Here is a 12,679-nt window from a genome sequence, read left to right as displayed (position 1 = left end):
ATGTAGGGGGCACTGCCAGGTTTGGCTGGGAGGAAAGGATTGGCAAAAGGCCTTCTGCTGCTTCTCCTGGTTCGAAGGGTCTACAGCTGCTTGCCTCTATGATGTGTGCAAGGGGGTCGCAAAAGTAGTAGCATGGCTTTACCCCTGGCACACATGGGGCTGCTGCCATTTTTGCTGCTGGTGTTCATTGAATGCTAGCACCAGAGTGAGGAGTCTGTACAACCTAACAGCTCGTGCTGCTGCCTTCAGTTGCTAGTGTTTCAGACTAAAAACTGCACAGATCAAAACCCTGGCAAAGTCTTTAAAATAGAGGGACATGGTCCTTTCTTCAAATGTGGTCGTATTGAACTTCCTTAAAAAAGAAATTTCTAAATACTCTGACAAATTCCACATAAAATACAGCTTCTGCTGAACATTCTGTACATGTTTTCCTTATTTTCTGTGCATTTATACTAACAATCCAAACTAAAAAAAAAAAAAAATTTTAGAAGTGCTTGAATTACTCTCTCCCTTTCCTTTACTCTGGGCTTCTTTCATTTAATTTTTTTTTGTTTTATGATTCTCCTGTATATCAGTTCTGAGAAAGTACTGAAAATAAGTGACTGCATACCTGACATGCTAGCAGTGGACAATAAGGCCGAAGCCCAGAAATTACATCCATGGAGCCAGTTATCTTCAATGCCAACAGAAAAGATTGATGGTCACAACTCTTCCTGGATTTTACACTAATGAAAATTAAGAGAGCGCCTTTATACCCACATCTACACCTCAGACTCATACTTGGTTTGAAAATTTTGCTTATTCTTCTCATCTTGCAGTTGAATCTGATCCCTATCAAATACCAGAGACACTAGAAGTAAGCATGCCAGACCTGTCAGTAGTGCTGTACCAGCCACATTGCTACTTCTATATTTTTAATGAAGATGCTGCCGCATCACCCAGAGAAACAGCTGGCAGAAAGGTAAGTCTGAGATAGATATATGCCACAAACAGCTGTGCACTGCCTAGGGAAGAGGCTTTGATGTATTCTCTTTCATTGAGTCCATCCAGTGTTTGGGTTACACAATATAAATAAGAATTTCTGAAACCACAACTTATCTTTTTGATGAAGGCTTTCACAAGCCCAACTGCCCTACTTCTGGTAATGCTGCAAAGCTGTTGCTTCAGGACTAGTTTAAAAATAGTGACTTTTGCACTGGAATGATGCATGCTATGGTATCATCACAAGTTACAGGCATTATGTATGATTTACAGGCCAATGTTTTGTGGCCTATATTATGTAGAGGGTTAGATCACAGCAGTTCATCTTAGCCTGATGCAAAGTACTATATTTTGCAGAGGTTAAAAATATATTCAGAAAGAGGGCCAAGTTAAACAAGCAGGTAGGTTATTGTGCTCAAGAAGTGTATTTCACTTGCAGTATTCTGTCCACTTACTATGTGCTCTGGCCACCCCTAGTCAGGGTGTACTGTGCAGCTGTACATAGAGCATTACCTGGCTTCGGAGTATGCCTCAGAACAGTAACATCAGTGGGGGGGTGGTGGTGGTTGGGATGTATTTTCTCTCTCTCTCAAATGATGCGAGGAATCAACATGGAAGAGTCACCCGCACTCAATGTGGTGCATTACTGAACTATTAGAAGGCACTTTGTCTTTGCTACGAGTGCTACCCTGTGCACCAAAATCCTATGATCTTCCTGCTTTTACTTCACATGTCTTCCAACTACACTTGCTGAGTGAAAGAGCACAGAAAACAGATTTTTTTTTTATAGTATAGGCCCCTGTTAGTAGGCTGCCACTCCCATTTCTGGTAACTGTGGCTCCTTACACTTCTGCCTTCTCTGCCTGGAAGAATGACCCTTTAAAATCCTAAACAAAATCCTCTTAACTAAACAAAGAAATGTGGAGAGTTAGTTCCTTTCCACTTGTTTTTCCAGCAGGACAGCTATTTGCAGAGGTGTTATCTTGGCACTGTCTCTCCTCTTGTGCACATGAACGTAACTTCTTTTGGCATTAACCCTTGTACTTATGTAGCAAGCTCCAAACAACCAGGTGTAAGCAGACACGATACATCATATTCAGGCTGCATATCAGCTAGGTCTTCCAACACTACATTTGCATGTATTAAAATAAACAAACAAAACAAACCTTCTTCAGCTAGTGATAAAAGGCATTGCTAAATTATTTCAAAACTCAACAAAGACGTTCTTCTTGATACCGTACCACAGAATCACAGAATCACAGAATATTTTTGGTTGGATGGGACCTTTGAGATCATCGAGTCCAACCAACAAAAACAACAACAAAAAAAAAACCCCAAAAAAAGCCACCAAACCCAAACCCCCCCCCCCCCAAAAATCCCAGAACACCAAACACCAAAACCAAACCAAAACAAACGCCCACAACCACACACCACCCCACCCACAAACAGACACAAACCAACAATCTCGGGCACTAGAGCATGCCCTGAAGTGCCATGTCTACACGTTTCTTAAATATCTCCAGGGATGGCGACTCCACCACTTCCCTGGGCAGGCTGTTCCAGGGCCTGACCACTCTCTCAGTAAAGTAATTCTTCCTAATACCTAATCTAATCCTCCCCTGTCGCAATTTCAGACCATTTCCTCTGGTCCTGTCATTATTCACTTGGGAGAAGAGGCCAACACCCACCTCTCTACAACCTCCTTTCAGGTAGTTGTAGAGGGCAATGAGGTCCCCCCTCAGCCTCCTCTTCTCCAAACTAAACATGCCCAGTTCCCTCCGCCTCTCCTCATATGACTTGTTCTCCAGACCCCTCACCAGCTTGGTGGCTCTCCTCTGGACACACTCCAGCACTTCAATGTCCTTCCTGTAGTGAGGGGCCCAGAACTGAACACAGCACTCAAGGTGAGGCCTCACCAATGCCAAGTACAGAGGCACGATCACTTCCCTACTCCTGCTGGCCACGCTATTCCTGATACAGGCCAGGATGCTGTTGGCCTTCTTGGCCACCTGGGCACACTGCTGGCTCATGTTAAGCCAGCTGTCCACCAACACCCCCAGGTCCTTTTCTGCTGGGCAGCTTTCCAGCCACTCTTCCCCAAGCCTGTAGCGTTGCCTGGGGTTGTTGTGACCGAAATGCAGGACCCGACACTTGGCCTTATTAAACCTCATCCCATTGGCCTTGGCCCATTGATCCAACCTGTCCAGGTCCTTCTGTAGAGCCTGCCAACCCTCAAGCAGATCAACACTCCCACCTAGTTTGGTGTCATCTGCAAACTTACTGAGGGTGCACTCAATTCCCTCATCCAGATCATCAATAAAGATATTAAACAAGACTGGCCCCAAAACTGAGCCCTGAGGGACACCACTGGTGACCGGCCGCCAACTGGATTTCACCCCATTAATCACAACTCTCTGGGCACGGCCATCCAGCCAGTTTTTTACCCAGTGAAGAGTACACTTGTCTATGCCATGATTCGCCAGCTTCTCCAGGAGAACGCTGTGGGGGATGGTGTCAAAGGCCTTACCAAAGTCCAGGTAGACAACGTCCACAGCCTTCCCCGCATCGAGAAGGCGGGTCACATGGTCATAGAAAGAGATCAAGTTGGTTAAGCAGGACCTCCCTTTCATAAACCCATGCTGGCTGGCCCTGATCCCTCGGCTGCCCTGCACTTGCTGTGAGAGCTCACTCAAGATGATCCTCTCCATGATCTTTCCCGGTACCGAGGTCAGGCTGACAGGCCTATAGTTTCCCCAGATCCTCCTTCCGGCCCTTCTTGTAGATGGGCGTCACATTGGCCACCCTCCAGTCATCTGGTACCTCTCCTGTTGACCAGGATTGTTGATAGAAAATGGAGAGAGGCTTGGTGAGCTCTCCCGCCAGCTCTCTGAGTACCCTTGGGTGAATCCCATCCGGCCCCATGGACTTATGCGTGTCCAGGTGCATAAGCAAATCATTAACTACTTCCTCCTGGATTACGGGGGGGTTGTTCTGCTCTCCATCCTTATCTTCCAGCCCAGGAAGCTGTACACCCTGGGGGTAGCTGGTCCGACTATTGAAGATGGAGGCAAAGAAGGCATTAAGTATCTCAGCCTTCTCCTCGTCCTTGGTCGCAATGTTTCCCCCCAGCATCCAGTAAGGGATGGAGATTCTCCCTGACTCTCTTTTTGTTGATGTATTTATAAAAACTTTTTTTGTTGTCCCTTATATTAATGGCCAGGTTGAGTTCCAGCTGGGCTTTTGCCTTCCTAATTTTTTCTCTGTATAACCTAACAAGATCTCTGTACTCTTCCTGAGTTGCTTGTCCCTTCTTCCAAAGGTGGTAAACCTTCCTTTTTTCCCTAAGTCCCATCAAAAGCTCTTTGTTCATCCAGGCTGGCCATTTTCCCCTCCCTTTAATTTTGCAACACATGGGGACAGCCTGCTCCTGGGCCTTTAGGATTTCCTTCTTGAAGAGCGTACCTTTTGTCTTGCAATATTTGCAGAAACAGAAATTGAGTACCATAGATTTTTATTATAACTCTCAGAATCCCTACAGTAGGCAGCGGTGGCACCATTTGATTCCATGGCATTCCATTTTAATTTTTAAAAATTGTATATTTGTAATGAAGCAGAAAAGCTGGAATTGTATCTGAAAGTCTCATCACATTAACATCCATATGTGCAAGGAACCCTTTGGTTTTGCCTAATTATGATGCTGTTCAATACAAGATGAAGAATATACATGAAAGAACTGAGTCTGGAACGTTTCACAAATATAATACTTCAACTTAGAGCACAGAATAATCAGTTTTCAAAAGCAAAAAAATTAAGTGTTTTTTTAAAAATTTGATCTTCAGCTGAGATAATTCGTTAAAATGCAATTACTCTTCTTCCCTATGTTTAACTAGGTAATCACACTTCCTAAAAATTAAGCAGCTGCAGACAGAAATGAGTTTTGATACTGAAGCAGATTTTATATTGTTGCTTACAGATATTATTGTAATGTTGATGAGCTGTGTTGCCACAGGAAAATACCACAATTTTACATAGACTTTGGCTGAGACAAGCATTGACTGCAAGCAGAGGGAGAAATCTTGAGGCAGACAAAGGTTAGGTACAAATGAAGATACAAACACACAGATAGCTAAATGTGGTTAGAGGTATCCAGGCAATGCACACTGTGCTGCATCCAAGTGTAGGTTGCGCACAGATTTACTTAAGAAGTAGAAAAAAAAATAATAATGCAGTATGGTCTTCTCTTTCAGCCTTCAGACAGTGGAGTAAGGAAACATGGTTGGTCACATTTAGCTGAAAGGCAGTCTGACTGAGAATAGGGAAGAGAACAGGCTGATGCTATTTGATGGCGACATCCCAGAGAAACTTTTCCTCCCTTTATGCTACTCTCCTCTGAGTTATAGTGAATTTGAAAGCTTGTTTTCTTTATGAGTGCTGAACACCACACTATCTTTACAGCTTAGAAAAACATTTTCTTCTCCATAGTGTTTAATCGCATCATATGTACTTGTGTAGATTAAAAGCTTTACTGCTAGAGAAAATGCCAAGCAAGCTGTTTTGCCACAACCAAATTAAAACTTCCTAGCTGTGAATTTCAAAAAAGGCCTGTTTATTTATAAAGGTTTGAAAGGTATCCTAAATCAAGAGTTACACATCTAAGGAACTCCGATACAGAAGTCAGTCAAAAAAGTCAGACTATCCCATGAAACATTTTAAATTTCCACATGCTTCAGTTCCTCATGCCAGAGGACAGCTGTAACAAGGCACGATTTCCTACATCTGAGCTGCTATCACTGGGGTTTGGCTGCAGTAATTTAGCCCAGGGAGTAAGAGGGGGGTGTGTGTATGTGAGGGGGTGACTGTAGCCAATAGCACCTTCTCGACGGTGGGGTGAGATACTTTGGCCTAGTGGGAGCTCCCACCTCAGCCCTAGCAGAGGCAGCTCCCTTGGTCTTTTCCTGGGGAGATTTTGCACTGATGAAATTTCATTATCTCAAAGCAAGGAAATGGTTTGCTTGGCTATGTGATGAGAAGTTAGCTCCTCTTTATAAATCTTTCTGCTTGCTGATCCTGATAGGTGGTGTTTCATGAAATTACCTGTGCTTAAAAGCACACAGTCAAACAGAGGATTCCAAGGAGCATAATGCCAAAGTCTAAGGATACAGTCCATGCACTAGAACTAAAGATTAGAAAAAGATTTTTGCATGGGGGGCATGTATAATTGATTTTTTTTTAAGACAGCTGTCTTGCATTAATGATTGAATTATTTCAAAACTGAAAACTTGATTTCTGTCATTATTAGTTTATAATTCAACTTTCACATCACATCTGTTGTCAAAATGCTAATACTTAATGTGCAAACATCACATAATGGAAAATAATTAATTCTCAGTATCAGTACTCTAAATTTTTAAAATTTTAAAATAAAAATGGTGTACAAACTATGAAACTATTTTTATAAGACATCTTGCAAAGCATTAATGTAAAATAAAATTTTTGACCAAAAAAATTTTTATTTGGAAAGCTTCAAGTTGTTCTAGTTAATTAGTAACTTACAAATATAAATAAAATTCCAACCCATTTCTAGTGCTGAGAGGTACATATGAGAGCAGTACATTTTATTAATAATGCATCCCTTTGATAAGATTATGCTTCAGGAGGCTTTTAATGCCCGTTGACATGAACTGTACACACTACAGAAAAAAGGAAAAAACCACACACACACAAAAAAAATCAAAGCAGGCAATACCATTTTGGGACAAACCTCTGTTTAAATTATACACAGCTCAATGCAATATTCTAATGGAAAATATATAAATACTTTTTCTATGTTACAAGTATACAATATAAATCAGATTTCAATGTCTGTTCAGTGACCTACAACCACTAGAACCTCCAAATATGTAGCAGCGTGTTATTAAATAAAAAAAAAAAGACTCCAAAAAAAGGGAATCTTTTCCCTTCCCTTCTCAGAATGATTAATTCACATCATCTCTTGCAATGCTGTTTTAGGGATGCTGACAGCCTAGTACTGGAACAATTTTTCAATTAAATCTAGAAGACATCTGCCTTTCTCCCCAAGACATTGCATCTTGTGCTAAAATACCCTATTCAGTGGCAAAATGGAATGTTACGCTTTTTGGCATAAATTAAATTTCTCCAATCAAACAGTGTATTTTACAAAGCAATTCAAGCAAAAATGTGCAATTTCTGCATGCTGTGGCATTGCTATCCATCTATGTTACAAAAATAGTCCAAAGAAAATCCACATTCTTTACTGAACATACAAATTTGTTGAAAATAAAACTCTCCGGGGAACCAGAATCAGGAGTTAAACAAAAACCAAGGAGATGGGGGGCTTCTAGAGAAATACAAACATGGTTTCTAGCATGTCCCCAAAGGTCTTTTACAGTTCTCAGATTTTCCCCTCACCTAGTATACTTTTAATAAGTACTTGATAATAGAAGTGTAATTGAAAAAAAAAAAGTTATGGGACTTTCCTTCAGCTGGCTCCACAGCAAAGTCCCGAATAACAAGACTTCTGTGCAGCCCTGTCAGGAGGCAAGCAGAAACCACAGAGATGCTCCAAAGCCTGGCAAGAATTCTTCCACTGCAATTGCTCAGCTTGAGCTCACACTTACAAGATAACACCAGCTTCCTGAAGTCCAAAAAGTCAAATACCAAGACCAGGACATAGACTAAGAAGCAGCAACAACTCTTTCATCTCTCACTAGGCTTTGATTATTATCTATTTCTCAAATAGCAATCTTTCTCTTCAGGCACCTAGTAAAAGTGCTATAGTTTTTTTTCCAGCTTCTCACTGCAAATTACAACTCTCGTTCAAGACCACTAGATATATTTTGAAATAAAATGACAAAAATACAAGTGGTATTCTCACTGCTGCTTTTTAAATGTTTATAAGGGCAGCTTACCTCAGTGTGCCAAGCCACTGTGCCCTAAACTACTGAATACTTTAGCACTTAATTGTGTCTTGGGAAAAAACACCACCACTGCCCAATGAGAGCACATTTAGGGTACATATGTCAGGTCAAATAAGAACTGTCAGATGAGGAAAAGCAACCGTTTCAAATACAACATGCCCAACATACAAGTTAGGCACCTCAAAGCCTGACCAGCTCCAGCTCCAAGTCATGGACATCCCATGACAGCTGGGAACATTCAGCATCTCTGAATTTCAGACACTCCCTCCAAAAGGACACTTGCAGCACCCAGTTGTGTCCCTCTCCCCACTCAGTGGAGAGAAACAGGCTCTTGGGAAGTAATTGGGAGCCCTTTAGTTAGCTCTCTGCCCTTTGGAAAGGGCTATCCCTTTCCACTGACTGTAAAAGCAGACTAAAAATTAGCCAGCTAATGTAGTAGACTAAATGCGATTGGTTTCGCAGCCTCAGAGCAGTCTGAGTATTTTGCGTTATCATGTTTAATCATTCAGGAGTTTTCTTTGCCACAGCAACAAAACTGTATTTGTATATAGTGTATATGAATGCTATGTTTTGCCATTTGTTCCACAGTATCACAAATAGTTAGGATTGCAAAACATGCAAAGCAGGTGGTCTGTCAGTTTCCCTTGCTACCCTTTCTAGGGGAAGTGGAAGGATTCTTTGTTAAGGTTAATAGAAGCACAATTTTTATTTACTAGTTTTCTTTTAAGTTTTATCATGAAGCGAATAAAACCCCAAAATAAGAACTTTGAAAGGGATATTTTAAAAAAGAAATTGATAGAATTAGAAATTCACGGTTTATAACTAGGCCTTCAATAACAGTATCCCTTCATTTTTCAATTAAAATGAAAGTCATGTGAGCTTAATGTATAATATGTAAATTAATTCTAGAAATGTTGTATGTTATGTACAGTACAGACTTTACAACCTTGATATATACTTGTTGGAATCTACTGACACTCATACACATTCAGGAAAAAAAAAAAGTTTTATAACTGAATTTGCAGCAATAATTCATACATCAAGTTTCTGTTGTCATGGATCCCCACACAAGTGAGTACTTCAGAACACATAAGCATTTCAGGATGGAGAATCTTTCAAAAGTATATTGACATTGCTTTTGCTTACTTTTTTTATAATCAGAGGCCTTCCTATGGCGCTTTCTACATTAAGTGCTATAGATTAAACTGGTAAAAAAAATGAACCAAGGTGTTTTTAATTTTAAATACAGGTGATAAAATTTGTTTATTTTGCTTTAAATGCAGAAAAATAACATGGAGTTGTTTGATGTAACCCCATCTAGTTATTAAAAATATCTCATACTCTAGCCTAACTGAGGTAGTGTTTGAAACTACTGTATGAGATATGCTAGCCCCATTTTGGGGAAAGCTACATTATTTCCTTTGGAGTTTATACCACTATTTGGTCTACTGTGATTGACGTTTTGGTTTTACAGAAGCATTTATTTCTTATGGCCAGAGAAGTCCAATAGTTACTGGTGTGGTATGTTTTCAGAGCATTTCAAACATGCCTTGACACATAGATATATTATTTGTGTCACTGATCATAAAAGAGCTGAATCAGTTTCTTTTTGCTCCTTCTTTCAGTGGGAACTCATGAAAAGATAATCTCAGGAACTAAATTTTACTATGAGCAACAACTTACAATTTGCTTTACTGGAACCTGACGGTATGCAGTGCACATAAGAACTCAGTGAAGTTATAGCTGCAAAGCAGTGCTTATGTGGCATGATGAAATTTCCAATAAGAGCAAATAAATTCTACATTTCACTAAGAATCATGTTTTACTGATCACGGGACTACTTATTGAAATCTCCAGTAGCATAGCTAGTAAGAACAGGGTTATGAGCATCAGGATAAATTTTACTTATCTTAAGTATTAATCTGATAATTTTAAAAAAAATCATAAAAGTGAATGGATAAAAATATGTTCTATCTTAGTACAGTCCAGCTGAATTATTCACCTATATAAAAATCAAAGGGTAATCCCTTTATTACAGGCATTCTAACAAAGGTGGCTGTGCTACTGTATATATATATATTTGCATATATTTCTATTACCTTCATATAAAGTCTTTTGAATCTTTAAATCCATGATAAAAGTGATGGGGATTTCTTTTTTTTTTTCTTTTTAAGCTTGCACTCATTAATTTAAAAACCTCACTGGTAACATGCTAGATAACTATTTCAGTCAATAACTGAATCATGTAACTTTTGCAATAAATGTCAAATACCAATATAAAGTTATAATTACTGTTGCTTCAAAATTTGCTACTTAAGGCTTTTCACTACAATTACTAGTACTATCTGATGCTTGATCATTAATCCAAAATTCAAATAAACTCTTTGTTTTTATAAAAGACTGTTTCCATGGAACTTGGAAAATGCTCATATTATGTCTTGTCACAAAAGCAGCAATGATTAGGTGTCTTCAAGTTTACTTTATACAATATTCATTTATCTGATACAAAGCATGCTTTTTAAAGGTTTTTAGTTAAGAGTAAGACGAACATTCATACTATATGAGCATGAGTACAGAAACTGCAAACACATGCATACCATTCAGGGAAAACAATCTGATTTCAGCATATTAAGTTTAAATTATTTGTTATTTTTAAATCAAATTGTAGTGAAAATCCTTAACTGGTTCCGATAAGATACATGTACATAACTGTAATGAAATTGGAGAGACTGCTAATAAAATTACTTACATTTATAGTAGTATTAAAATAACTTAAAGGAAACCTCAGATTCACAGAGACTTTTCTTTCTGTTTGAAGTTGCAATCCCCCAAGTAGTGCTATAAACAGTACAAAAACCAACAGAGAAGGGCTATCATTTATCCCCCGGTGTCCATGATTACAGCATGGCTCCCCATTGCTGGCAATGGAATGCACCCTCATCTCTCCAATTCCTGGCATCCAGGGGCTAAAAAGCAAGGCATCGTTCTGCTTCTCTGGAACAGAATCATAAGTCAATCTTAAAAGATGTCTCTGCATCTTGTCCTTTAAAATTTTTTTTTATTTTCAATTTATGGTAAAGAATGAAATGAAAAAACTTGTGGAGGTGTTCAGTGCTTGGCTCTTGCATATACTGGTAATTACTATTATTAGAACTACGGTATTGTTTAATAACTCCCCAAAGGGCTCAAAAGACTGGGGCAGTAATTGGTTAGGGAAGAAAAAGTTTTCAGTTCAGTCTTCAGGTACCATTAGCTTCTGGAACAGTCTAGAAGATGATGCTCCGAAGGTTTTTATCCAATTTGAGGTTGTCTGAGGATTTCAGAAAGTCTATATGCAATGCACTGCATGAGACAGAGGTCAGGATTCAGCTGATGTATCAATTACTGGCTGTTTTGTTGGTGTTGCTAAAATTGCCTCTGCTTCTTCATGCATCTAAAAGAAAAAGACAGATGAAGTATTAATGTCATCAGAGATTTTAGTAGAAAGACATCATAAAATGGTTTCCTTTAAGACGTATCTGAAGGCATTCAGAACATGAAACCTGCACACAGCTGGCACATTTTGATGCATTCAATGCATGTGAACTCTCCACTTACTTGTACGAACTGTACATCTTGAAATAGCTCCTGAATGAATCTTCGAGATGGAAGTCGAAACGTACAATGTGCTAACAAGTAGGACACCTCAGAGTAAAGGCATATGTCATCAAATGCTTGGGGATATTTCTCCTTAATTCTGATAAACAGGAAAGAGAAAATTTCAAGTCTTGAACGGATTTCCATCATACTTTTAAAAACTGTTCAATTAAATTTTGATTGTCATCATTAACTAACTAGAAATATTCAGTAATAGCCATTACACATTCTGGATCTGATAAAGCAATTTCTCATATTAATAATATAATAATCTCATATTAATGAGATGAAACAGAATATATCATTTCAAAGTTGTACAGAATCTCTGAGATCACCCAGTCTTAAAATAATAGATGGAGAAAGAGAACAGTGTATCAAAGAATAGGCATCCACATGTACAGCAGTAAAAAAAAATACGAAAAGCTAACTTAATTACCTGTAAGCATTTTTAAAACTAAAACGAGCATTTCTGTGTTTTCTTTTAGCAGTTGTATGTCCGTTTCCAACATCACTAGCCCAGAAACCTACAATTTTTATTATAATGTGCTGTCCCTGGATATATACTCCTATATTTTAACATGAGTTTTTCCATAAATTAATTCCAATAGCTGTACTCTTGCTTAAAGCAGATTTGTGTTTCTCAAGAATTTACTTTCAGACTGTTATTCTGGTTATCTGATAATATATATTATTTGGCACAAATAACAAAAAAGAATCATAATTTCTTTTTTAAAGGTGCATGACATACTAGGTGCGTAATGAAACATCGCTACAGTTGAATTAATGATTTGAAAAATAATGGGGAAAAAATTAAAGACAGAACAAACATTAAAAGGAAAATTCTTTGCTTAGCTTTTACATTACGTTCAATCATCCCCAGTAACCCACAATAATACATGCTTGAAAATTTTTTGACAAGTCAGAAATAAGGTGAAAAACTATCTCAGGACCTCATCCTTATCAACAACGAGGGGCTGGTGGGGAATGTCAAGCTCAATGGTAGCCTTGGCTGCAGTGATCATGGAATCTTAAGAGTTCAAGATCCTTAGGGCAGCAAGAAGGGCACGCAGCAAGCTCACTACCCTGCACTTCAGGAGAGAAGACTTTGGCCTCTTGAGGGACCT

General features: G+C 38.9%; 1 protein-coding gene across 1 annotated transcript in view; it reads right to left on the bottom strand.

Annotated features, from left to right (window-relative positions):
- Positions 1 to 10,092: 10,092 nt before the first annotated feature.
- LOC141476718 (rapamycin-insensitive companion of mTOR-like) overlaps positions 10,093 to 12,679 on the bottom strand; it is a 141,137-nt gene continuing 138,550 nt past the window's right edge. Inside the window, exons 37-38 of the mRNA XM_074165523.1 lie at positions 11,517 to 11,655; positions 10,093 to 11,352 (exon numbers count right to left, since the gene is read on the bottom strand). Coding sequence (XP_074021624.1) covers positions 11,278 to 11,352; positions 11,517 to 11,655 — 214 coding nt within the window. The 3' untranslated portion in view covers positions 10,093 to 11,277. The remainder of the gene's footprint in view (positions 11,353 to 11,516; positions 11,656 to 12,679) is intronic.

This window comes from Numenius arquata, chromosome W (genome assembly GCF_964106895.1).
Source record: "Numenius arquata chromosome W, bNumArq3.hap1.1, whole genome shotgun sequence".
Classification (NCBI taxonomy): Eukaryota; Metazoa; Chordata; class Aves; order Charadriiformes; family Scolopacidae; genus Numenius; species Numenius arquata.
Note: the sequence above shows the minus strand (reverse complement) of the source record. Positions and strands in the feature narration are given on the sequence as shown.